Raw genomic sequence first — 27,880 nt, forward strand, 5'->3', positions numbered from 1 at the left:
GCCTATAAAAATCGAATATCTTACACTAAATGACTGAATTTTAGGCCTAAGTTTAACACCAGGATTTTAAAAAAATCAGTATCAAGCATTATAGTTTTTCCAGCCATTTACTGAAAAAATGAAAATTATTGCTTTTCATTTGGCTGAGAAAAATTTTTACACTGAAAAGGTGTAACTCAAAATTTTGCTCATTTCAACACCAATTTCGATCGTTTGTATTGCCTCATTAAATGACTGAGTGAGCCTTGCAGAACAAAAGAATCGGTTGTGCAGGTAGCTGACTGGATAGCTGAAGATGAGAGAGTCAGGTCTCTAAATCGATTCAACAACCATTCATACATATCACAATCATGTTTTATTGTCCTATTATCATGCGAATTTGCCCGTGGTAGGACAAAATATATTTAAATGAGAATAACAATGAGTAACGTCGTATTGCATACCCTATAAACAATAAATACCTGATCTAGTTTCTTGTGTTATTCAGATTTCTTTTGATCCTTGATGGTGTTGTATCACACCATGCCGTGTTTTTAAATAGGCCCTTAACACAAACAATTTCCCTGAGAATCAAACAACTTGCTTTAATAAAAAATAATAATATCACAATAGCACTGGATGTTTAAAATTATGTTATCCTTGATTAATGACAATAAATTGTTTAATAAAACATTGAAAAAAAAATCAGTTGGTCACCGGGTTTCGAACTCGGGACAGCGTATCTGGAGTCAAGCGCCCTAACCATTAGCCCACGGGCCTCTGCTGTAAATTACTAGAGACCTTGCGGAATGAAGTTACTTTAACTTTAACTTTAACGTCTAGAGGATTATAGAGGATTATGTATTCAAAACCACTCTGCCATTAAAGCCGCTTGAAGTTAAAGTTAACGCGAGAATCTATAGTGTGCCGTAAATTATGATGAAATACGTCATACTTTAGAACAATAGTTTGCCTATTTCCTCATAGACTACATAATTACCACTTATGTATTATCTAGTTAATAGACCAATTATTGGAAATCTAATTTGGTTTGGGTAAAAAACATGCTACATGTTGCTGAAAATTACTGATTGAATTAAATCAAAATAAATTTTGTTCCAAACGTCACACTTGATATATAATTTTGTGTGTGCTCATGACGTACACCAAATCAGCTTGCGGAACCAAGTTTTTGGCTTGACTTCAACGCCAAGGGGATTAAGTTCCCGTAAAATGGTCTGATTTTACTTGAGCCAGCAGTGTACGATACTTCTGGAAGAGTAGGCCTAAAGCAGGTGCATAACATTTTTTATATAACATGTCATAGGTTGTGCCTGGTAAGAGAGAGAGAGGGGGGTAGGGCGGAGGAGTGGGAGGGCATTGGAAGTGGACAGGGAGGTGCTTTGCTGGTAGCCGGGGGCGGGGGGGGCTCCCCGTGGGACATCTTCTCTTCCTTCTTGACCCTTCCCTTTTGGATGCTGGCCGCCGTGATATTTTACGCTTTTAGGCCTTTTTCTGCCATTTTAAGCCCATTTTGTAAAAACGTTTCCTTTGAGAATCGGCCCACGCCCTCCTAACAGAAAACCCCTGACAAAATCACTGGGGAGGGGGAAACAGGAGTGCGAGTGGGTAATTATAGGAGGGTCAAGTTTGAGAGAGCGAGTAGGCCTACAGATAGAGGGGAGAAGGAGGGGAAAATAAGGAGAATGTAGGGAAGGGGAAACAGGAGGGGAAGGGGAGAGAGATTCAGAAGGATGGGAAAGAAATAAAGAATATGTATTTCATTAGGCTTTGCGAAGTAAATTGGAATATGGAATTGACAAAGCTGACGAGCCTTTATTAAATAATATTATATATATATATAGGCCTATAACTATCGTAAGAATATTAATTGAAACGTATAGGGCCTAGCTAGTTTCAAAATAATATGATAAGGAGATTAACGCTGGGTCCCGACATAATCCATGTTGAGTGGTATCGCGAGTTCATTCATGTTTACTCAAACGAAGCTCTTTTAAGGTAGAGTCTTTTGTCTTGAAGTGGGACTAATAACCATTTGACTAAACAAAAGAGAGACATTTGGATGTAGTTGGTAACAAGCTCTTACACATGCCCTTCTTTTGAACGCACATTGATACACATGTCCCGAGTTTAAGCAACAAGACGCTGTTGGTACAGAAACCAATGTGACGTTCGCGTTGAAGTGAATTTGAGCAAGAAATCCAATCAATATTTTTGAAGTTGCCGTTAAAGTTCCAGTAACTTCATTCCGTAAACTCTCTACTTTGTCGAAATACAGCATTTATTTTATAAATGGATGCGTCGTCCGATAAGAACAAAAGAATTGTGAAAAACTTGATTTTTTGTCGCATGGGGCTCAGAATTTGTATGTAGGGTATCTCAGAAATTGCTAGGGTATATTCGAAAGTGAATCTGAAAAAAGTAATGTGAAGGTGATAACCAGGTAAACCTGTAGCAGTGTCTAAAAATTCTGGATCAGTATGATTTGCAACTAATTTTCGCTATGAAAAACCGCGTGAAAGGGAAGCAAAAATATTTGTTTATTACAAACAATGATTGACTGTAGGATTGGTGGCCCTTTTGGAATTAATGAGTTGTCAAGATATTACACCTGGGACTGTAAATAACATTTAGCATGGTTTTAGATACATTTTGTACCCAGCGAAAAATAACATCGAACAATAGAAGTCAAGTGTTTTAATGTTAGGTGTAAATATAGTCTCGCGGGAGCATCTGTTATTAGTCTTCTTTATCAGTCTTTTTTTTTTAAACTTGCTGGTCACGGCTACCGCGTGACTCTAATTAGCCGTTTTATGCATAAAGAGCACGAAAGCTTGGGAAAGGTTTCAAACAAATAATAAAGACATTGATGTGATGATGAAATTGCGTAAGTCGGGAAATATCTGCGTCGCAATGTGTTGTTTTGGTTTTAGGAATTTGACCTTAAAATTTACGACTTCATGACATTATCATTCGAAATCAACAAAAGATATTTCAACAGTATATGGCATCATTCTTTCTCTAGAACGTTTTATACATGTATGTGAAATAGCTTCAACAATGGTTCGCTGCATAATGGTAAAAACAGCCTTGACCTAAAAAAGGGCGAGAGGTACCATATTTACGGATTCAGGCTAAATTTAAAATTGATATAAAACGTTTGTTTTTTGATCGATTACAAAAATTATTTTTTGTCATATAAAGGAATTGTGTCTGGCGTGAATTACACTACAGTTTTTACTCTTAGAGCTCTTTGGCCTCTTCAAATGATTTTTTTAATGATAGAGTGAATCCCCTGGCCCTCTATAATTACTCACAAAAGATCGAGTCCCCTTAACAAATTCCTCCAAAACACCAGATAGGAACACTCTAAATTAGAAAGACTTAAAATTTAAATCTTAGTTGAGACTTGTAAATTTTTAAGTCTTTAAGATTTATTTTACGCGGGGTTTGATTTAAATTTTCTTTGGGATCGAGAAAAAGAAAATCTATTTTTAAATCTTTCAAAAGACTTAAACATTAACCAATCACAACGCGATGGTGCGTGCACGTGATCAAATCGAAACGTTTTCCTGGACTGCTCAGCCGCCATCTTTCTTTTGCGATTTCGTGTGGTGGCGAGCGAATGAATGAAGTGATATGGACGAATTTGTTTTGCAGAATGGCATCCTAGATGCTGTAATTGCCAATGTCAGTGACTATAACTTCCATGAAAAAGCTTACATTGTTGTGCACGAAGGGCCAGTGTGAACATTATCTTCAATCGCCGAGGTAGTAGTCTGTGCTTCTACTGTAAGCTTACCTATACACATAATATAATTTATGGGTAAGCTTATTTCCATGAATGATCACACTCGGCCACCGCAGTGACACTGGAATTATCACTGGCACTACAGACTATTGCTTGAACTTTATGAAAGAAGTAGTCCTTACTTGGTATTACTGCCGTGAATAGACGTATTGCTTGATAAGAAGTCACACAGACTTGTATTTAATATCGATATTTAAATCCCCATAAATATTTATATTATTTTGAAATAAATCCCAGATATGCTTAAAAGTAAATCTTAAAGGACTTGAATATTAAATCCAATGGACTTGCATTTTTAAATCCCTGTGGGACTGAAATTTATCGTTAGCTTTAATAAACCAAAACAATTATATCAATCGGCTCACAACTTTTGAAGATATGCCCTTTTGAATCAAAATACCCGTTTTTCACTCTGTCCACGGATAGTCTGCACGATCACCAGACCTCACACCACTTGATTTTTTCCTCTGTGGCAAAATCCAAGATCTTCGCAAACGTATTACTGAATGCATTTGCAAGTATCCGGCGCACAAGGATGGTACGCAACGCAATTGATGCAATGAGGACCAGGGCTGAAACCTGTATTTGCCAAGGAGGCAACCAGGTAGAGGGCAGAGCAGCACAGTAAACTCACTTCAGAAGAACCAAAGACAAACCAAACAGCGTTTAGGGCTACCTTTTATCCTAAAAGAGAAATGACTTTTGTTGTAAATAAAAAGAAAGCAAGAAACAACAAAGTAAGAAAGTAAGAAACATAATAAAACAAAAAGGCATAAATTACCAAGAAAAAATAAGTAATTGCAAGTAAAGCAAAAGAAGTCCCATTCGGCATCCATTTTACCCACAAATTAATGACACTGTTAACAAAATCCATTGCCCATAAACCCATCGGTAAAGCCTATTCCATAAATAAAGTTATTTTATAAAGTTATCATTGAAGAATGTTTGATAATCATGCATGATATGTGTACTCCTTTTCAATCTTTGAAGTAGCCAAACCTTCTCCGTGGACAGAGTGAATAACGGGTACATTTCTTTAAACGAGCATATCTTCAAAAGTTGTGAGCCGAATGATATAATTGTTTTGGTTAATTAAAGCTAACGACTTAAGGTTTCTTTACATATCAAAAGATATTTGATCAACTTTTCAGAAATAGGAGAAAAACAGGGCGCAATGAGGGGCCTCTTTTTTTTTTGGACACCCTGTATATTGATTGGTCCCTAACTACAGTCTCTGAAAGTTTTGAAAGTAAGTCTTTTGGATTTGAATTTAAATCCCTGTAATTTAGAGTGAACATTATTGTGGCATCATTCCCTTAACAATTGTTCATATCATTTAAAATTTGATCATTAATAGGCTATGGAGGCATTTCAACCGCGCCCGTATTTAGTGGGACAATGTCGTTGAACCTTTATAAGGTCAAGTTTAAAATTGCTCGGTTAAATAAACATCTCAAAAAAAGGAACTAACCCCCTGAAATATTTTTTATTCATAAACGGGCTATTTTATTGCAAATCTGTAAAATGCGTTGGAAGCAGAATTTATTTCTGCGCATTTTGACACCTCATTTGATACGATAGCCCAGAAAACAATAAAACACCGGTCAATTTAATGGAGTGAGAGGTCCAGATTTAAAAGTTGCACTTACATACAAATTTTTACAATACAAAAACACTCAGATATCATTACACAGATTTCCTTCCATTACACTGAATGCAAAATCAATAGAATTTACTGCAGCTTTCAAATCTTGGGCTACAAGTTAAATATAACTTGTACATAAATCATATAATAACGTTTTATTTTGAAAGATGTATGGAGGGTGTGTGTTGAGAGGGTGAGAGAGGAGTGCATGTGAGAGTGTGACTGTATGAGGAAGAATGCAGGGTTACTATTTTATTTATTATATATATTTTGTCTTTTGTAAAAGATCGTATTAATTTTAGTTTTTAGTGTATGTACACTAATGTATTATATTTTAAACTAACTTGTGTTTGTTAGTAATATTTTTAATATCCACACGGACATGTGGAAGAACAATACTGTGTTTTTACCGTGTATAAATAAAGCTATTATTATTATTATTATTATTATTATTGATTTAATTGTACGCTGTGACATCAATATTTAGTCAGTTTAGTACATGGTGTTACGTAGAATTATCATAAGTCAGTGCAAAATTTGCTACATTAGTGGAACCAAGGTTTTTTGCACCCTTATACCCTAGGTAACAAGACCTGAGTTGGTTCCATTTTTTTCGAATGTGTCTTCGGCGGCCATTTTGAAATTCAAAATGGCCACTATATTTAGCCTTTTTTAAGCCATATTTGTCCCGAAAGTGCACAAAGTCATATTTTTTAATGATTATTTATAATTTTGATTGTCAAAATCCACTAAAAACATAATTAGGATCATTTTCAAGAATCCAAGATGGCTGCCAAATCCAAAATGGCCGCCAATTTGTCTGATGTTCTGCCAGCTATAAGGACATTGATTTCTTTCCTTTTTTGCTGATTATTTTCACTACTAATGTTTCTGAGAATCCACTGAGAACTAAAAACTTAATTTGGTCCATTGTCTCCAATCCTCTAAATCCAAAATGGCCGCCGTTTATTAAAATATAGTATACCGCTTTAGGCAATTAATTACTACCATTGAGAGTAAAATACACGTATCTCATTTCTGTTAGATATGGATAAGAAAATGATTGTAAACATCCTAAAGTAGTGCAACAACATTGTTTAAGGAGAATATAGGTGCATTTCACCTTTCAAAATGGCCGCCAAAATGTCTTGAAATTGGCTAAGATTAATATGTCAGCATTTATGCAATGAAATGCAGAAAATCATGTTTTTAAAAGTTGAAATTTCAATATTGTAATTCAACTTCAGACATTTATGATAGAGCTGACCTTGAGGCATTTAAATGCCTAGTTGTCATCATCCATGTTATCAGTATTTTCAAGTTCCTCAGCACAGCTGTATTGCTCCACAAGCACATGCTTCTGTACAAGTCAGATTGTGTCGTCTGCAGGAACAACTTCTGGAGCATTTGCTTATTCAACATCCGCACCTAACAAGCTCGACAACAGACTCGGGAGCTATTGCAATGTATGACAGGATAGGTACTGGAATGTTATCTGCATCACTCGACCATCCCAGCTCGAACGGGTCTGGAATATTTGGATTTACCACAAGACTACAAACATTATGCTTGCATATATGCGCCCGATTTTATCAAACCCCCCTGTTTGGCTCTTGAATTATTTCCATCTCAGTTTTTCATCTGTGTTAGCCTGGAGGTCATTTTTTTTTTTTTTGAGCCTGCACAAAAACCTCTCACAGCCTGAAACAACACTTTGATGTCCTAAAACGGATATGTATTGGTTTCAGCAAGATTTTCCTTCTGTTGTCACCTGTCCCCATAAGCATGGTTGTCTGAAGACCATGAACCGTGAGTCTTCGAAGAGCAAGGACCATAACATCTGTATCTGGAATCTGGAACAGGATCTGGAACAATCTTCCTTCGTCCATTAGGTCATCTCCCACAGTTACTACTTTCAAATGTAGCCTGAAAACCCATCTTTTTAAACATTGCTGATGTTGTTTCTTTTGCATGTTTTTTGTTTTCTTGTAGCCTTTAGTAGTAGCGTAAGTTTTTGATCATTTCTTTGAAATTGCGCTATAAAAAAAACGTTGTATGTATGCATGTATCTTGGGTCATGATATGGACATTCTTTCCAGCTTCAGAGATCTCTGCTGCATGTAGCATGATTAGAGTGTCTGCTTTCCTCTTGTGTACTAACACCTGTCGATGTCTGAACATCATTCGTTTTGTTTTCACATGCAGATATGTTACAGTGACTATGAAGGTTGCCGGGTCATCTTTGATAATTATGGAAGAGAAAACTCAATCAAAGATATAATCAGGCGTCGCAAGTTAGGAGTCCAATCATCAGCGAGAGCCTACATTGTTGCTGACACAACCCCCATCCATGACTCAAAACTGTTTTTGGCTAACAATGAAACTAAGGACACCCTTGCAATCTACCTGGCAAACAAAGTTTTGAAGCTGAAGATTCCAGTAGTCACTGTAACACGTCTGCATGTGAGAAGCAACATGAATCATGTTCAGCCATCGACATGTTTTAGTACACAAGAGGAAGCAGACACTCTAATCATGCTATATGCAGCAGAGATCTCTGAAGCTGGACAGAATGTACCCAAGATACAGGTGTTATGGTCATTGCTCTTCGAAGACTAACGGTTCTTGGGTTCTTGGTCTTCAGACAATCATGCTTATGGGAACAGGTGACAACAGAAGGAAAATCTTGCTGAAAGCAATACATATCCGTTTTGGGACATCAAAAGCAGGATGCGACACATGTGGACATATCAGAGGTATAGGCAAGAAGACTGCCTTCAATGCCTTCACTGAAGCAACACCTGAAGAACTCACAGCACTGATTTAACTTGGTGATGCAGAAATGCCATCTCAAAGTGTTGTTTCAGGCTGTGAGAGGTTTTTGTGCAGGCTCATGGGCACAAAAAATGACCTACAGGCTAACACAGTTGAAAAACTGAGATGGAAACGCTTCAAGAGTTAACCAGGGGATTGATAAAATCCTCCAACTTCTGGTGCGTGGCATCAACACATTCTGCGGGCGCATATGCAAGCATATATTTGGAGTCAAGACCTTGTGGTAAATCCAAATATTCCAGCCCCGTTCAAGCTGGGATGGTCGAGTGATGCAGATAACATTCCAGTACCTATCCTGTCAGACATTGCAATAGCTCCAGAGTCTGTTGTCGAGCTTGTTGTTAGGTGTGGATGTGGAATAAGCAAATGCTCCCGCAGATGTTCCTGCAGACGACACAATCTGACTTGTACAGAAGCATGTGCTTGTGGAGCAATACAGCTATGCTGAGGAACTTGAAAATACTGATAACATAGATGATGACAACTAGGCATTAAAATGCCTCAAGGTCAGCTCTATCATAAACGTCTAAAGTTGAATTACAATATTGAAATTTAAACTTTTTACAACGCGATTTTCTGCATTTCATTGCATAAATGCTGACAAATTAGCTGAAAATCTTAGCCAATTTCAAGATACTTTGGTGGCCATTTTGAAAGGTGAAATGCACCTATTTTCTCCTTAAACAATGTTGTTGCACTATTTAAGATGTTTAGAATCATTTTCTTATCCATATCTGACAGAAATGAGATACATGTATTTTACTCTCAATGATAGTAATTGCCTAAAGCGGTATGCCATATTTTAATAAAAGGCGGCCATTTTGGATTTAGAGGCCATCTTGGATTGGAGAAAATGGACCAAATTAAGTTTTTATTTCTCAGTAGATTCTCATAAACATAAGTAGTGAATAAAAAAAAAAAAAAGGAAAGAAATCAATGTCCTTATAGCTGGCAGACCATTTTAGACAAATTGGCGGCCATTTTGGATTTGGCAGCCATCTTGGATTCTAGAAAATGATCCTAATTATGTTCTTAGTGGATTTGACAATCAAAAGCATAAATAATCAGTAAGAAAAATATGACTTTGTGCACTTTCGGGACAAATATGGCTTAAACAAGGCTAAATATAGTGGCCATTTTGAATTTCAAAATGGCCGCCGAAGACACATTAAAAAAAATGGAACCAACTCAGGTTTTGTTTATAGGGGTATTTAGAAGCTAAAAAGCATTGGTTCCACTAATGTAGCAAATTTTGCACTGGGTTACGTAACACCATGTACTACTATGTCAGATACAGCCACGCTCGAGCCTAATACTGCCACTGTGCATAGTGCAGGTGCAAGAAAGCCTAAAGCACACCGTAGATCAAATCAGCAGCGCGCAAACAAAGCTAACGCGCGATCAGGAAAGCGCAAAGGAAAGAAAACATGCCGAAATTGTGGTGGCGCATGGCCGCATAATCCGCAATCGCCATGCCCAGCGTCAAACAAATGCAGGAATTGTGGTGGCGTTTATCCGCATACGCAATCGCCGTGCCCAGCAGCAGGTAAAATATGTCACTCGTGTGGGCGGAGCAATCATTTTGAGAAATACTGCTATAGTTCATCTTCAAAAAAAGCAAACGCAGTAAGTGCAAGTTCATCTGTAGGCGCAGCAACAAACGCGCAAGAGGATGACGATTCAGAATACGTGTTCGCAAACACCAGCTCGCGTAAAAAAGATCGGCTCCCCTCATGCGACATGGTAATTGGCGGCGTAGTCCTAAAAGCCGGTATTGACTCACAAGCCAGTGTCAATATCATGGATAGCGCATCCTTTAATCGCCTCCGCAAGGAAACTAGTGCGCCCTCAACCAGCTTGCGAGAATCAAGTACGCCGGTTTTTGGTTATAATGCAAAAGCTCCCCTCCCTGTCATTGGTGAGATTAAAGCGCGTGTAAGTGTTGGAAATGCGCAGGTAACAACCAAATTCAGTGTTGTAGAGGGCAGCGCAGGCAATTTATTGTCATTTGGAACTTCATCTGAGCTTAGGCTAATTGAAATCACAAACAATGTCTCAGTCACAAACAATACTGATGACATGATAGCAAGTTATGATGATCTTTTCAATGGTATTGGTAAGGTGAAAAATGACACATAGATGAAAACGTGCAACCAAAAATCCAAAAACATAGGAGAATTCCTTTTCATGTGAGAAAAGATGTTGACGTAGCAATTGAGCAGCTACTCGATGATGATGTAATCGAGTGCGCGACAGGTCCAACACCTTGGATTAGCCCTGTTGTGATAGTGCCTAAAAAAGACAAATCAGTGCGCGTGTGTGTTGATATGAGGGAAGCAAATCAGGCAATACAGCGTGAACAACACCCCATGCCTACCATTGAGGAAGTTATCACAGATTTGAACGGAGCCACTGTCTTTAGTACACTTGACCTAAAAGCAGGCTACCATCAATTTGAATTACACCCAGAGAGTAGGTACATTACCACGTTTACAACCCATTCAGGATTGTACAGGTATAAAAGATTAATGTTTGGGGTAAACGCGGCCTCAGAAATCTTCCAAAATGCGGTAGCGCGTATGTTAGCAGGTTTGGATGGATGTCGCAACATGTCTGACGACATAATTGTTTATGGCAGTACGCAGCAGGAACATGACAAGAATCTTGCAGCGGTGCTTCAGCGACTGCGCGAATGTAACGCGCGCTTAAACAAAAGCAAGTGCACGTTTTCGCAGCACAAAGTACAATTCTTCGGACATGTATTCAGCGCAGAAGGCGTCACCCCTGACCCGCAAAAGATAGCGGCTATAGTCAATGCAGCGCCCCCTAGCAATGCGAAAGAGGTCATGTCTTTGCTTGGAATGGCACAATATGTCGCCCGGTTCATACCACACTATGCATCAATCACCGCTCCCTTGCGCCAGCTAACCCACAAAGATATAGAGTGGAAGTGGGGAACCGATGAACAACAGTCTTTTGATAATCTGAAGAGCGACCTCGCTGGATCAGGAGTAACCGTGTACTTTGACCCTGCCAAAAAATCAACTGTTGTTGTGGACGCTAGCCCCAGCGGCCTAGGAGCGATGTTATGTCAAGAAGGTCACGTGGTAGCGTACGCAAGCCGCGCGCTTAAGGATACAGAATCTAGATACTCACAAATTGAGCGCGAAGCGCTTGGCGTGACTTGGGCAATTTTGCACTTTCGCATGTACTTGTTCGGTAGTGATTTTGTAGTATGTACTGACCACAAGCCACTTCTGCCATTGTTTAATAACAAGAACTCAAAGCCAAATGCACGCATTGAACTGTGGTTGTTAAAACTTCAGCAGTATGACTACACACTCGTCTATCAACCTGGGAAAGACAATCCGTCTGACTATTTGTCCAGGCACCCACCCAGTCACACCGACCCTAACCTTGCATCGCAAGTATCAGTATCTGATGAATACGTTCATTACGTATGTCATAACGCAGTTCCAAAAGCAATGACATACGAGGAAGTCGTCGAAGCGACAAAACATGATTCCACACTACAGAAGATCAAAGCAGCCCTTCTAAGTGGAAAAGAAAAGGACTGGAATGACAACGCGATCAGTGACTTTAAGCAAATACGCCACGAGCTTATGGTATTGGACAATGAGGTCATCCTACGTGATACGCGATTAGTTCTACCGTCAGCCCTGAGAGAACGAGCCATCGATCTTGCACATGATTCGCACCAAGGAATCGTTAAAACAAAGAAACTGTTACGTGAAAAGATATGGTTCCCCGGCATAGACTCCAAAGTTGAACACAAGGTTCGCGGATGTGTCCCATGTCAAGCAGCGACAACGTCAGGAAAGATCCCTCCTGAGCCACTACGAATGACTCAACTACCGGATGGTCCCTGGCAGGAAGTCTCGGTTGACTTTAAAGGTCCCTTTCCGACTGGTGAATACTTGCTCGTGATAGTTGATGACTTTAGTCGTTTTCCTGAAGTGGAAATAGTAAGCTCTACGTCAGCAAGATCGGTAATTCCTAAACTAGACGCAGTATTTGCTCGTCAGGGTATCCCTGAAATAGTACGCACGGACAATGGACCGCCGTTCAATGGCAGTGAATTTACTAAGTTCGCAGAATTCTACGGTTTCACTCATCGTAAATGTACACCGTTGTGGCCGCGAGCAAACGGGGAAGTTGAGCGGTTTATGAGAACATTGGTGAAAGCTATCCGGACAGCAAGCAACTGGAAGCAAGAGTTGTGGGGTTTTCTTCGCCAATACCGTGCTACCCCACACGCGACGACAGGTGTTTCGCCCAGTGAAGCACTGAACGGCAGAAAGATGAGAACGACCCTTCCACAAGTCCCGACAAAGACTGTCAACGACAAAATTCGCAGTAGAAATGCTGAACAAAAGGGCAAAATCAAAGCAAACGCCGACAAGCATCTCCATGTGACTGAATCCAACATCAAAGTAGGTGATCGGGTGTTAGTGAAACAGAACAGAAAAAACATGCTCGATCCACCATACAATCCTCATCCCTTCATAGTAGTTGAAAGGAGAGGAAACGCTATAACTGTCCAAAGAGGTGAGGCAAGACTTACAAGGAATGTATCCTTCATCAAGAGACTCCCTGCAGACACTCCCATGAATCTAGAAATGGTCCCCACACACGACCCTGTGGAACTCCCAGATGCAGATACCCCTGCCTCAATGTTCCCTGTGACTTCTGATCAACCAGCAGCAGCTGAGACTCCAGCAGAACCTCCTGTTGAATTGCAGCCATCTCAACTCAGCACAAGTCAACCAAGACGGTCCACAAGGATCAGACAGCCACCCAAGAAACTTGAGAGTTATGTTACCTAGCGCTCTAAAAGCGTAACACTCTGTAAAGTGCATACTTATATTTACCCGCATAAGTAAAGCGCATGTTATTAGGTTGTTTTGGTGCGTAAGCGCATTTAGTGCGTAATCGCGTCATGTTCAAAGTTCCCTGTTTGAAACTGTTCTTTGAAAATTGATAGTTAAAGTGCACAAGACATGTGTACCAGTGAGACTTTAAACTTTATCTTAGCACTGGAAAGATACCAAGTGCCAAAGTTTGATAATTTGAGCAAGTTGTGCTCAGTGTTGTTTTGGAGTTTTTGGAACACGTTGTATTAATTGTTTTGGTGTTATAAAAAACAAAATGCAAAACAGGTCAATACAAAAAACACCAGACTCAAAGTATGTTGATCATCTTCTGAGTTTTAATGAACATTGCTATTTAATCTGGTATAAACTTACAAGTTCATAGCACTATACAAGTTGCTTAACAGTGAACAATTTGTTGAGAACTCTTGAACTCATGGACATTAACATTCAGTGTTTACAATAAGCAAAGTGACTTTTATCTAAAAAGGGGAGAGATGTAATGTTCAAGCTTACCAACCCCCTCTGAGAGAAAACAGTATAGCGCCATCTATTTGGTTGCTAGGTTTCAACAAAGGTCACAAGATAAAATGGCGTCGACCATGAAAGTACTTGTCAACTTGAGTAGTGAAATGTGTCTGTTATTACAGTGAGTAAACAACCCCTAAATCTATTGGATCTTACAGGTTGCTTCTGCATGAAGCAGACATTGGCTCCGCAGGCATAGGTAATGACTATAATAAGCAAAATACGATCCAACAACTTTATCAATAACAACACAAATAAAACAGCAGCGTTTTAACTAGAGGGTATAAAAGGGCATGATTCTTTATGATATCCTTTGCCGCATGCCCTATCCCTTAACCCATCCGGGAGCTGGCACTCAATCCCGTGTGTCTATCCCGGATGTCCGAGAAATATAAGAATAATAAAAGCAATTACAACAACAAAATTAGCTTCAATAATCGTCCTAAGCTTCTCTTTGTTTGTTTGTTCACTTGTTTGTGTGTTTGTTTGTTTGTTTGTTTGTTTGTTTGTGTTTGTGTGTGTATGGTATTAATGTTTGTAAGTATGTTTGTTTGTTTGTTTGTTTGTTTGTGTGTGTATGGTATTAATGTTTGTACGTATGTTTGTTTATATGTGTGATTGATTGATTATAAGTTTGTTTGTTTGTTTGTTCAATGCTACTTACCTGTCAAAGCCGCTATGACGATTGTAATCGCCTTAGACATTTTGATGTTGAAGTAAATTTGGTAACTCTAAGTCATCTTCCCAATCTAAATAATATTGATATCTGATAATGACGTATACATCCTTCTCACTGGTAGGCAAGGAGGAAACTAATGCTCCTCCCGAAAACATCATTATAAAGACGCTGTCTGTTACCGTAGTGACATAGGGGGACCGTTATTTATGATTTCTGGTATATTTAAGAAATTAAAGTTTTAATACATTTGTCCCTTGTATAATTTGTTACTATTTTGAAATGTTCACGATATTATAAGGTTCACCTATAAATTTGCACTTTAGATCAATTAAATCACTTGCGTTGGTTATGAAGCATTATGAACAAAATATTGACCTGTATATTGCAAATAAAAATATACAGCCACAAATATATAAATTGTATCACACCGAAATAGTGGGCTCCCCAGGAATACGGTATCCATGGCAAATTTCTACAGTTGCCCTTAATGAATATTACAAATGGAATCATGGAATTGGAAAGTTCCATTAGTTAGAGATCATTTAATGCGTTTCCAACGATACATCAATTAAATGTTCATTAATAAATAATTAGTGTATTCAATTTGATATAAACATGAACCATGTCGCAGACTGTCAACAAAAGATTTTGAGTCAAAGCATTTTAATAATTGGTTATAAAATAAAATAGAAAATGTATTTGCTAAAAGTAAGAGAGCATAAACTAATATTAGACTTTGAACAGGTCTTTAGGCTTGATTGTCACAGCATTATACAAATTTGCCAAAATATAAAAATTTGACTTTACTGCCGGTTATTCTTAATTCTATTACCCCCACGACCCATTATTCAAAATCGCGCACTGTGATTTGTTGAAACGCGTCACGTGACAGACCATTAATTAGCGATAAAGTGTCAAGGGCAACGAACTTTATGTTCTTCTATCATCACAGCGCACAGCAGAGCGCACAGCACATCTGCTTATGTAGGGGAGAATGGAATGTCAGGGATGTGTTATTGCATGTGCATACCTGCTTATAGGGGAGAATGGAATGTTAGATTGTGTTATTGGAACGTGCATACGCTTTGGCTACGCGTATGCGCTCCACCTTGGGCAAAAAATTTGATATTTTCTCTTTAAATCACACTATTTTGTGGTAATAGAATAGAAATAAAGGGTGCAGCATTATCCTTTAAACGCAAATAATGTGTCCTTGGCAGTAAAAACATTTAAATAATGGGTTCGGCTGCGCCTCACCCATTATTTACGTTTTTACTGCCTCGGACACATTATTTTCGTGTAAAGGATCATGCATCACCCTTTATTTCTTAATTATATACCTCATATACAGATTCATGTCATCTGATTGGTTAAAAGTGCGGTCATTGAATTAGCTATGCCTCTTTTTAAGAATTACGTAAAAACTGAACTATTCCCGGGCAATAGTCTTTTTTTTACTATTGCCTTTCACATCTCTTCTTCTCGATTGAAAAATATCGATGTTTACAATGCGTCATGGCCAAGTGTGACAATACGATTGTAGAAGAGACTGGATTTCTTTAGGTGACGTCAACGCGTAATTTTTTGACGCCCCTTGAGTTACGTACACAAAAATTAAATCTTTTTTGCCGCTCTTACAAATCACCGGTGTTAAATATTGCTAGTCTCTGTTCCAAACTGGATTGTGCTCATTCGTCACGAAGGAGAACAAGGCGACAAAGATTATAATATCTGATCTGGGCGATAGAGGGCATAATGATTGGAACTTTAATGGTTACCGAGTCTCTGCCTCTTTCAAACAGCATGCTTTTGATTCTGACTAAAAAACCAAGGTTATCCAGTACCTGATTTAATTCCCTTTTTGATTGCATCAGGTAACACACTACTAAAAGGCAATGTTTTCTAATTTTTGTTATTTGCATTGTTTCCTTTAACCGTACTGGACAGTCGTAAACTCGTTTGCAGTGCAAATAAAAACGGAGATGAACTTGATTAGATTTTTTGATTGCAAAATCCAAACTAGTTTTAGACTTTCGCCATATTGGCTGATGGCTTCTTCAGAATGACCATTGGGATCCACTTTTCCCGCGGGCTTTTCGCATCCCTCGGTGGCTTAGTAAGTCCGGTTAGTGCGATAATTGAGGAATTAATCCAAGGGAAAAGCAGAGCGAGATACCGGATTTGGAGTCCCAAGGGATGAGGGAATGAACGGGAACGGGAATGACTAACACGAAATGAGCCAGGTGAAACGGAAATAAGTTTAAGAGATTTACTGTGAATTTACATCATCAGTCAAACGGATCAAAATATTAAACATAATGTATGTGTTAACAATTCTTACCAGAGTCACATTGCAGCATAATAAGTATAATTGATTCTTAAACACTTGAGAATATTCCTGAAATCTTATTGGTTCTTACCCGTGTGATATGACACGATATCACACGGGTCAGCGCGTGTGCATCGACGCAATACGCGTACTAGCAATTTGAACCAATCGGAGGCGCATTAGCAACAACGGGACTGCTCGATTTTAAGTCGTAGGTATAATTCCTTGCAAAATGTAGGATTTACTTTGATTAAAATTTGTAATACTTATGATATTTTTATTTGAATTGAAGTGTTTAAGAATGAGAATAAAGGTATTGTTTTTAGCCGCGAAACATTATTTTTGGCGTAAAACAACTCGGCTTCGCCTCGTTGTTTTACTTAAAAATAATGATGTCGCCCGTGTTATATGAGACGATAGATGCACTCCAGGGGCTAAAAACAATACCTTTATTCTCTAAATATTATTCACGTGCAAGACATGATGACAATATATTCGCCATCATGTTGACCAATCTAAACTAAACATTAGGAGATGAGCCTGGTTACGCACGGCCCGTCCCGGTTGCAGGGTCAACAAGGAGTGACGTATTTAGCAAAGCACACACAATACATCGCTCAATTGACGCCGGGATAATACCACGTTCACTTAATGAACGGGTATCATGGCTTAAGGCAAAATTTGCAAATGAATTATCGTCACAACAATCGCTAACCTTTTCATGGAGTGGTTGGAGAAGGCCATCGCCACCGCACCGTTAGAATTTAAACCCCGGCTATGGTGTCGTTACGTCGACGATGTGCTGGAAATTATCAAGAAAGACACCACAGAACAACTAACTGAGTACTTGAATACTGTACATACCACAGGTAACATAAAGTTTACAAATGAAGAAGAGTGCATGGGCAATTTCCCGTTCTTAGGCACGCTTATTGTGAGAAAGGAAGATGGAACAGTAAAGCCCCTGGTCTACAGAAAGAAAACTCACACGGATCAATACTTAAATTTTGATTCACAACACCCATTTCATCAAAAGATCGGCGTCGTAAGAACATTGCTTGACAGAATACATCCCATCGTGACGGAAGACAAAGATAAGGAGGAAGAAGAGAGTAGAATAAAAAAAGGCAGTCATCAATTGCGGCTATCCAAAGTGGGCGTTTGACAAGGCGAAACAATAGGTAGAAGGCAAATCAGAATTGAAAAAGAACCAAGAGCAAAAGAACACCACTCAGGAGAAAGAAACTAAGAGCATGGTGGTAATTCCATACGTGAAAGGTTTATCGAAAAAAAAACTGCAGAGAATATTTCGCAAGCACAAAATATCAGTCGCCATGAATCCGCATAAAACACTAAAAAGACTGTTAGTTCACCCAGAGGACAAAGTCGATACCATCACGACCAGTGGGGTTGTCTACGAGATTGGTTGCAAAGCGTGTGACAAGTCGTACATTGGCGAGACAGGCCGTCCATTTGGAGTAAGACTAAAAGAACACCAGAAAGATGCGGAAAAAAGTAGCAAAGAGAAAATATACCAGAAAAAATAGAACAATGTCAACTTCAGAACTAAACAAATCCGCCATAATGTTTAACTTTTCTTATTTCTCACAAACTTGAAATTGCTTACCGAGAGGAAGCTTTCATCCAGTATTCTCTTGGACGTCTTCAGCCCCAATATTTGGCACGTGGGGGCGCTGTTGGCTATTCTGAGTCACCTGTCTGATGTGTTCCAGTTCAGCGATTTTGTCCTCTGCGTCAGACACCAAAGTATTCGCGCGATGTTCTAAAGTTCTGATAACACCTAGTTTGTGCTGGAGTGGATGATGTGAGTCCATAGACAGGTACTGATCAGTGTGTGTCGGCTTGCGGTAGATAGTGACCTTGAGAGTACCGTCCTCCTTTCTGCTAATCATGGTGTCCAACATGGCGATTTGTCCGTTTTCCTCGCGCTCGATAGTACATTTAATGGAAGGCGAAATGTTATTTATGTGTGTGGTGAAGGCATCGACTTGTTGTTCTTGAATTACCACGAAGGTATCGTCGACATATCTAGCCCAGAACGATGGTGGCGCTGGGTAAGTGCTAAGAGCCTGCTGCTCGAACCATTCCATAAACAAATTCGCTACCAAGGGGGAAACAGGCGAACCCATGGCCGCACCATTTTCCTGACGGAAAATGTCTCCTTGGAACATGAAATAGGTGGTGTTTACACAGAAAGTTAACAGTTCCATGATGTTGTCGACTGAGGTGCGATAACTGAGAGTAGAGTCGTTGTTCAACAATTCGCGAATGATGCGAAGCGTATCAGGTATCGGCGTCTTGGTAAACAAGGCTGTGACGTCATATGACACCATAACAACCCCTGGTCCTAGCGTGAGATTACTGATCTTGTCAACAAAATCAGCTGAGTTCTTGAGAACCAACCAACGGAGAAATAATGTCCGCGACGTAGCGAGCAGCTTGGTATGAAACTGATCCAATGGAGGAAACAATGGGTCTGAGAGGACACGAAGCCTTGTGTATTTTTGGGAGACGGTAAAATCTAGGCACCGACTCTGAAGGTGGAAGGAGCAAGTAGTACTGTGCCTTAGTGATACTGTCTTCTTCAAGCAATCGTTTGACAATTTTCTTCAACTGTTCTTTGTATTTCCTAGTAGGATCTTTACTTAGTTTTACATAAGTATCACTGTCCTTCAACAAATCATTTGCTTTTTGATGATAGTCAACAGTATTCATTACGACAGTGCAACGACCCTTGTCAGCCGGTAAAATTGTTATATTCTTATCTTTCTTCAGATCTTTCAAGGCATTACGCTAACCTTTGGTAAGATTACTCTTGGGCGGATGACTAGACCCGATAATTCTGACAGACTCAGCCCTTACTTGATTTGCTTCTGGTTTGTCAAGCTTACGAACTGCGTTTTCCACGCTGGTAATTAAATCCACAACAGGCACATGATCGGGCGCAACAGAGAAATTTAAACCTCTGCACAGTAGCGAGGACTCATCCTGAGAGAGCACATGATCGGATTTATTCACTACCCATCGATCTTGAAGTGGATTTGGTATTTTTTCACCACCGATGTCGCTCGATTTCTCCTGTAGCCTGTCGAATTTGGAAACCTGACGCTGTTTACAATTACGATGTTCAACTTCCGCTGACCGTGTCACAACTTCCGCGATACGCGAGTAAAGGTCACTACTCAACCGGGAAAAAATGTCCGATTTAAATTCCTCACTTTGACGTTTTAGAATTCCAATCGTGAACACAGTTTGTCTTATTCGTTCTCCCAGTAGTTTAGATTCCGCTTTCTTGATAATGTTACCTGCTCCATGTCCTTTTAACGATGTTTTTAACTTCAAACTTGAAATTGCTTACCGAGAGGAAGCTTTCATCCAGTATTCTCTTGGACGTCTTCAGCCCCAATATTTGGCACGTGGGGGCTGTTGGCTATTCTGTCCGCCATAACTGACCACATCGCAATCGTGAACCATGTCGTAAATTGGGAGGAGCCTAACTTACTCGAGAAAAACGGAAACCAACAAACAAGACTGATCAGAAAAACAATTTGAATTGAAAGACGGGGGACAAAACAGTCATCAGGGTCATCGGTATTTACTCTCTAGACCATGTATACGATCCACTTATAAGAACTAAGCCACCGAGGGATGCGAAAATCGGTGGAAGCAGCGGCCAATCCCGCAAGAAAAGTGGATCCCAATGGTCATTCTGAAGAAGCCATCAGCCAAGATGGCGAAAGTTTTTTTTTTTGATTTGGCAATAAAACATCTAATCAAGTTTAATTTCTACAATCCTACAAATGCATCGATTTCAAAAACGGAGATGGTTCCGAAAACGTGCGATTTTCTTTCAGTGTCGTTCCAAGAGTTTCACGTTGTTTAAGCAATCCTTAAACTTCTTAAAGTATCATGAAAGTTCATCTGTGTTATTAATCAAATAAATGAAGAATTGAACTTTTGTTCACAACACGTGAAGTTGCTCACCTAAAATTAGACTTGTCAAATAACAGACGAACTTTCATGGCATTTAAAAATATAATACCCTTGTGTGACTATTGACTTCAATAACTTAATTTGCTCAAGGATGCCTTCTTGGCACCTGGCAAATTCTGAATCTGCGTACTCCTGGTTGTACTTAAGTAACAAAGTACGCAACTTCACACCCATGAGGCCATTTTCGTCGACTACTGTATATTTCATATTGGGAGCATTGAGAAAAGGTTAAAGAGCATTTGAACTACTAGGGAACATAATAATATGTTAATAAAGTATTATTGATCTCTTCATAACTGTACAATACCACCTGTACACAAATACGGGACCAGTCCCTTTGTCTAAAGGGTCATTAGTCCACAATCTTTTGATTTAGAGCATTTTGGTTAGGATTAGAGTTAGCTTAAGGTATAGGATTAGAAAGAGTTATGGTTATGTTTAGGAACAGTGTGAGGGTTATGTTTAGGGTTGGGATTAGGGCTTAAGTTATAGGGATAAGGTTAGGGTAAGTATGACTACTAACCCTTCGGATTCACATGTAACCGAAGATACCGATTACTCAATTGTGGAATAGACAATAGAATTATACGTATATAGTATTGATAGTGGAGTGTTATCGGTATTTACGATATTATTTACATATCTAGCTATTTATCAAATAACCAATTCTAGCATGTTGACACAGATATTTGGCTGGTTTCATAATTATTGTATATTCAGACTATTCGAATCCAAAATGGCAGCAAGTACAGCTTTTCTATCAATGATTTTGGGATCATTTTTTACTATTATTTTTCTTCTGGTTGTTATACTTCTGACTGTGTTCTTCTTTCTTTCCAAAAAGAGCAACTTAACGCCAGGACCATGGACTCCATTTCCTTACATTGGATTTGCTCCCAACATCCCTTACTCGCTCTACAAAGGCGAACCACTCTACAAGTTGTTGACGAAGCTTGGTAACAAGTACGGACATGTATTTTCCTTCACAGCACTTGGGATGCCTGTCGTGGTTCTGAATGAATATCAAGCAATACGCGAGGCTTTTCAAGATAGCAAACTGAGTGATAGAGGTGAAAATGAAACGCAAGCCAAGATCGTCAGCAGATCTAGTAAGTAGTTCATATGGTGAATGTAAATTATCAGTTAAACCATCTTCAACCAATGTCATGTGACCATTATTTCGTATTTGATTATAATCCAATATGTAAAGTATGTACTATTAAGTATGATAAGAGTCTACTCTTTGGCCTAACAAGTTAAATCACTGTGGTCAAATGTCAAATACAGCCTGTCTCAAAAAAAAATTGTGCAAGTGAAAAGCGCCCTCTGTGGCAATTAGAAAATACCGTTGTGATATAATGCTTACATCTACGTCAAGGGCATAGTCTTAGCTCTCAAATGCCGTTTAGTCTGTTCAATTTGCCTGTTTTAATCTCGAGATATGCTTACTTAACAACGAAAGGATATATTTGACACAAAAAACATTTAAGTTTTTGTTATTCACAATCACTGAGGAAAAGAAGATAAATGTAAATTTATAATAACCGATTCTGTTCTATGTTCTTGTCAATTGCTTATAGATTTCAAATGGGATAGTATGGGACCATACCGGATATTTGTTCTAGCCTGCTTCCGTCAATTTGGTATCGGTACATCTCGTTTTGAGGAGCCTATCAGCAACGAGAGTACATATCTGATCGAGGAGTTGGTCAACCTTAAAGGTCAAGCGGTCGATCTTACTTGGCATTTCAATAATGCTGTATCAAACATAATCTGTAAAGTCGTTTTTGGAACCCGATTTGAACTTTCCGACGAGCGCATTCATCATGTTCATCGACTTACGAGTCTTTTGAATCGGCTAGGTGAATTGTTTGGGGCAGATGGTTTGGAAATGTTTATCCCGATCAACATCCCAAGTCAAGCGAAGCAGGAAATGCAAAACGTTGTTGATGAGCTGCATGAGTTCATAAACAGCATGATTGAAAGTCATCGTAACAACTTTGACCCCAACAACCTGAGTGACGTAATCGATATGTGGTTGAATGAAATACGACTTCACAAATCCGATAATCCTTATTCTTTCCGAAATCCAGATAATATGGTCGGACAAATATTAAGTCTTTTTTTCGGGGGGACAGACACAACTTCAAATGCACTTCGATGGGGCACTCAATACCTTGTTCGATACCCTAAGGTGCAGGATCGCATACGTCGCGAAATCGATACGGTAATCGGTCGTAATAGGTTACCGAAGTTAGCAGATAAACCGATTCTTCCTTATACACAAGCCTTTATTGCGGAGCTTCATCGAATCATTTCACTCGCACCGCTGTCTGCTTTTCATGTAGCTGCAGACACGACAACTTTCCGTGGTTACACCATCCCGAAGAATAGCGTGGTGATATCTAACTTTTATGCAGTGATGCACAGCCCTGAGCTGTGGGGCGATCCAGAAGAGTTCAGACCAGAACGCTTTTTGGAATATGACGGTAACTTTCGTGAGTCGAACAAAGTTATTCCATTTGGAATAGGTAGGTAACCATGGTAACTAACCAGATTAATACTGAGAAAGCCAAGCATTCAGATTTTGTACGTAGTACACCTTAAAAGTGAGAGATAGAGTTACGTACTATAATACTACACTTTGTTGCATAACCTGAGAGCACATCAGACACAACAAATTGCATTCTGAATGCGAATGGTATCAAATAATTTTCAAATCGTTTGAAATCGCGATATTATACAAATTTATGGCAAATTATTAAATATCGTTCTGAATTTAACCAAAAAAAGGGGGCATTTTTGAAGAAAGCAATTCGCGGTATGGCTAAAAAAGGAGTGTTTTACCTCTGAAAGGTTCGCGAAATGAGATGCAAAATGGGGTGTTTTCCAACTTTGCCGACATGCAGGAAGACCCGCGGATACACGGAGTCCGGGGACCAGGGAAATAGGGAAAAACGTAGGATCGACATTGACGGATCTCTAAAAGGCAATTTCTCAAAGAATTTAAAACTCAATTAGGATATCAAAGAAAACGGCAGGTATGAAAAATTGAATGTCTCATGACTTGATTGGAGGAAGATACGTTCTCCCGCTCTGACCGATTCAAGATAATTTGATTTGAGAAAATACAACAAAATAGAGGTGACATTTTTAAAATAACAAATGGAGTTATGTGACCATTTAAAGCGCTTTCTCGCTTTCTTTGAAACGTGCGCATTGAGGCATGACTGTTTAAAATTTCATTCGTTGTCGACATTGACGGATCTCTAAGAGGCAATTTCTCAAAGAATTTAAAACTCAATTAGGATATCAATCAAAAACGGCAGGTATGAAAAATTGTATGTCTCATCGTAATTAAATATGACTTGATTGGAGGAAGATACGTTCTCCCGCTCTGACCGATTCAAGATAATTTGATTTGAGAAAATACAACAAAATAGAGGTGACATTTTAAAATAACAAATGTAGTTATGTGACCATTTAATGCGCTTTCTTTGAAACGTGCTCATTGAGGCATGACTGTTTAAAATTTCATTCGTTGTCATTGTGTTATTCAGTGTAGATATGCCCATTATGACATTTTCTTATTGCATGATCAAATATATTTGTATCCTTTCTGCAGGGCGCCGTGCTTGTCTTGGTGAAGCTCTCGCGAGACAAGAACTCTTCATCTTCTTTACACACATTCTACATTAGTTCAAATTTGAGAAGACGTCTGAGGACGCACCGATGCCTACCTTGAAACCAATCGACGGGCTTGTCCTACATCCAGAACCGTACAAACTGATAGTTACCAAACGTGACTAAATCTGATATCCTGTTGTTTTGTATTTAAGGTTTTCCGCTATAACAAAACCACCAGACCACATTTCTTTCAATTTACATATTTTATACATTAAGGCAGCTGTGTACTCTCAGACATGCATGTAGTAATAGTGCAATAACTTTGCAATTATTCACGCAAGACATATGAAAGTATATATTTTTATAAAGGAAAGACATCAATAAATTATAAATACAGATTTGGTGTAAAGACAACAATTATTAAGAAAATCACAAACAAGTAATTTTTGGCAATTTTTTGGGTACATCATAACAAAAAAACACTATTTCCATTTTTTTCTTAATCTTGAGGCTCCATTCTAAAAACCGTGTGTTTTTTTAGTTTTTTGATATTGGCTTTATTTTTTCAGATATTGACCATGAAAGGCATCAAAATGAACTTTTTAAAATTCACAAATGCCCATTTGCACAATATGATGCCTAAAATCGGAAATAGACAAAAATATACAAAAACATGAGTCGATCATGCTTTTATGATGAGCATAATTGCTTACCTATTAGATGCTGCATTTACTGAGTTATCGTATACCCAAATCGTCATTTTTTTGGGAAAATGAACATTGAAATAATGGTTGTTTAAGTTTAAAGTGGTCACATTTTGCACTTTGATCGAAGCTCACAGGAGAATACGGCAGTTCTCGTTTTTCTCCCTTACATTACGTGAACATCGGGTAAATCCACAGCCCCTTCAGAAATTTGGATTGGTCATGATTAGTAATATCAAATCCTGCAAGTGTACCCCAGATGGAAGAGATCGAGTATTTTTTAATGATTTTAAGCAGCCTTTTCTATACAGAAACACTGGCATGATTTTGCATGTAAATTAGGCAATTCCAAGACATCATAGACTTCGAGGGCCAGTCGTAAAAAACAATAACAGTCAACCTAATTTTTCCTCAGTCAGAGGGATCAGGCTATAGGGCTAATTTCAACCATCATATTTGTCGCCAAGAACTGAGTCGCTCCTGCGAAGAAAAAATTACGTTTTCTTGAGGCAAATTTGGTACATATCTCTATGTGGATTTATTTGGTGGTATGAGATCTGTGTATAGGAACATTCGTGAAGACGACACGCTTTGTTTACATCTCCGCGATAGAAAATTGTCATTTACAATAATATTTAACCAAATTAAGTGTTTTTTTCTGTTTTGGGCAAGTTTTCTGCTAGATATGACGATTTGGAAATGTGCTCAAAAATGGCTTGCCTTAGACTGAAGTGTTGACTTTAAGTTTACAGGAAATATTCTTACACTGGCGTGAGCTAGAGTATATACATGTAGGCCTAGACAGCTAGTCTAGAACATTCAACTTGCACATGACATTAATAAGGTCCATAAACTGAAAAATCAGGGTTTTGTACGGTTGTTTGATATGATCATTTATTAGTTTTTCATGTACAATCCAATTTTAGGCTTAAACAGCTAAAAGCGATATCATGCTAATGTATACAGATGCTTTTGAGTCGTTTTCAACTTTAAATTTCTCCTCTTTTACAAAATTATTCACATTTACAGCCTTTTTTTAAAGCTTTTCGGATATAAAATGTATCTATTTATGACAAAATTGGTGGCGCTATTTAGTTACTGAAAATTACTTTTTCAAGCTTTTAATACAACCAGTTTCTTTTATTTTTTGATGAAATATGTTTATAAAATTTCTTTGCTGCTTGTTTCACCTATTCCATCTGTTTTAAAGCCAGTATTGATCACCTACCCATTGCAAATTAAGAAATATGATTTAGGATAAATAGCGCCATCTATAGTTTGCATTTAGTTAATAATGAAGCCAAGTCTATATACATCAAACAACAGTAGGATTGACTGAGTATGACTGACTTCTGTTAGGCCTGTGTAGTTGAAGTGATCTGTTTGATTTCAATTTTGGTTTTGTTTAGGTGTGTGATCATCATGACATGTGAAAGAAGACATCCCTTAAGCATTTTTGGCTATTTACAAGCAAAATTAACAAAGAAAGCCATGAACAACTTTTACATGTGTGCAGTCGCTTTGTTTTGCGGGAACACGCGGAAGTTTGCGGGTACACACACGTGCGCGCAAGTGTTTGTGGGTTCGCCGGATTGCAAGCGCTCGTGTAAGGGTTTGCGTGCTCGCCGTATTTAGCGTTAGCTCTGGATATTTAATTATTTTCTTAATTTTCCACCCGGCTTACCCGGGTGAAAAATCAATTTAAAAAAAATTATATGTCCAAAGCTAACGTTAAATACGACGCCTCCGCCTAATTCGCACGCAGGGCCGGATTTACTTTTTGGCGGGCCCTGGGCCAGGCCAAAATCTGGAAGCCCCCTCACCGTGAGGAAGGCATGTGCACTCATTTGGCCAAGTTTGGGTTTATAAATAAGATCGACAGTGGCGGCGGCATATCCTAGTGTTCATATTCTAGTGTTTGATACCAACGTGTAGCTATGGGTCTCCTCTATAGTAACATCAATGTCCATATTATATCATTATGACGTCATTATGTGAGTACGCCCTCAAGAAATATGGACAATCCGATTTCTTTACAATAATTATACAGACTAAATCGATTTTCGGCTAAAAATCATAGAAACATGCAATATTCATCAAAACTTATATGAAAAGAAATTAATATTCTAAAGTTAATACAAAGGTTGAAATCAATAGCCCTTAGAATAATGAGAGCAAAACTAATAGAGCTTAGATTGCACCCGCTAACCAAGGGTAAGGCCAGTCTTTTTCTCGCTAAATGAGTGCAACGGATAGTCTCACAATTAAGTTTAAGTCGTGCCGAACAAATATCTGGAAGTGAGTGGGCTGCCCCCTGTGAAAAAGTTTTGCCCCAACCCCTGTGGGATGGTCCCGATACTTAAAAAATTTAAGCCTTTTGACCATTTTTGTCAATGTTTGCCACCCTAAAAATTTATCTTGTCCCCCCCCCCCTTTTTTTTCCACCCTGAAAACGTCCGGGCCACGCCACTGGATATAGAGTTTAAACCAAACAGTCCGTTTGGCAAAATACTTTACAAGGTTAGTACGGGTCAATGGGCGGTGCGCGTTGGTCAAATTTTATTTCACACCGAAGTATTTTGGTTATAACGCTTAAAAAGTGTAGTTACAGTTTATTACAGTTACAGTAGCCCTACCACAGAGCCCTTTTTAACACACTATACTCTGAGAAACGCTAATCACCGAGAACTGGGTTGTGAACCTGTGATAGGGCTACAGCAATAGGTATATTTCTCCAGATATAAGCTTAAGTTCATGTGCAATACCTTAATTGTTGTCTTGTTATTTGCAACATCTTATAATATCTGATATTGATT

General features: G+C 38.7%; 4 protein-coding genes across 4 annotated transcripts; 3 read left to right on the forward strand and 1 right to left on the reverse strand.

Annotated features, from left to right (window-relative positions):
* Positions 1-10,031: 10,031 nt before the first annotated feature.
* On the forward strand, positions 10,032-10,430 carry LOC140136981 (uncharacterized). Its single transcript, XM_072158644.1, has one exon. It carries the CDS (start codon positions 10,032-10,034, stop codon positions 10,428-10,430), a length of 399 nt encoding a protein of 132 aa, XP_072014745.1.
* A 7,010-nt stretch (positions 10,431-17,440) lies between these two features.
* LOC140136982 (uncharacterized) lies at positions 17,441-17,884 on the forward strand. Its single transcript, XM_072158645.1, has one exon. It carries the CDS (start codon positions 17,441-17,443, stop codon positions 17,882-17,884), a length of 444 nt encoding a protein of 147 aa, XP_072014746.1.
* Positions 17,885-18,083: 199 nt separating this feature from the next.
* LOC140136983 (uncharacterized) lies at positions 18,084-20,940 on the reverse strand. Its single transcript, XM_072158646.1, has 4 exons — positions 20,783-20,940; positions 19,603-19,825; positions 18,435-19,274; positions 18,084-18,203 (listed from the first exon to the last, which is right to left on the reverse strand). Exons 1-4 carry the CDS (start codon positions 20,938-20,940, stop codon positions 18,084-18,086), a joined length of 1,341 nt encoding a protein of 446 aa, XP_072014747.1.
* Positions 20,941-21,469: 529 nt separating this feature from the next.
* On the forward strand, positions 21,470-24,432 carry LOC140136984 (cytochrome P450 2G1-like). Its single transcript, XM_072158647.1, has 3 exons — positions 21,470-21,842; positions 22,314-23,264; positions 24,359-24,432. Exons 1-3 carry the CDS (start codon positions 21,470-21,472, stop codon positions 24,430-24,432), a joined length of 1,398 nt encoding a protein of 465 aa, XP_072014748.1.
* Positions 24,433-27,880: the final 3,448 nt, after the last annotated feature.

Source organism: Amphiura filiformis, chromosome 17 (assembly GCF_039555335.1).
Source record: "Amphiura filiformis chromosome 17, Afil_fr2py, whole genome shotgun sequence".
Taxonomy (NCBI): Eukaryota; Metazoa; Echinodermata; class Ophiuroidea; order Amphilepidida; family Amphiuridae; genus Amphiura; species Amphiura filiformis.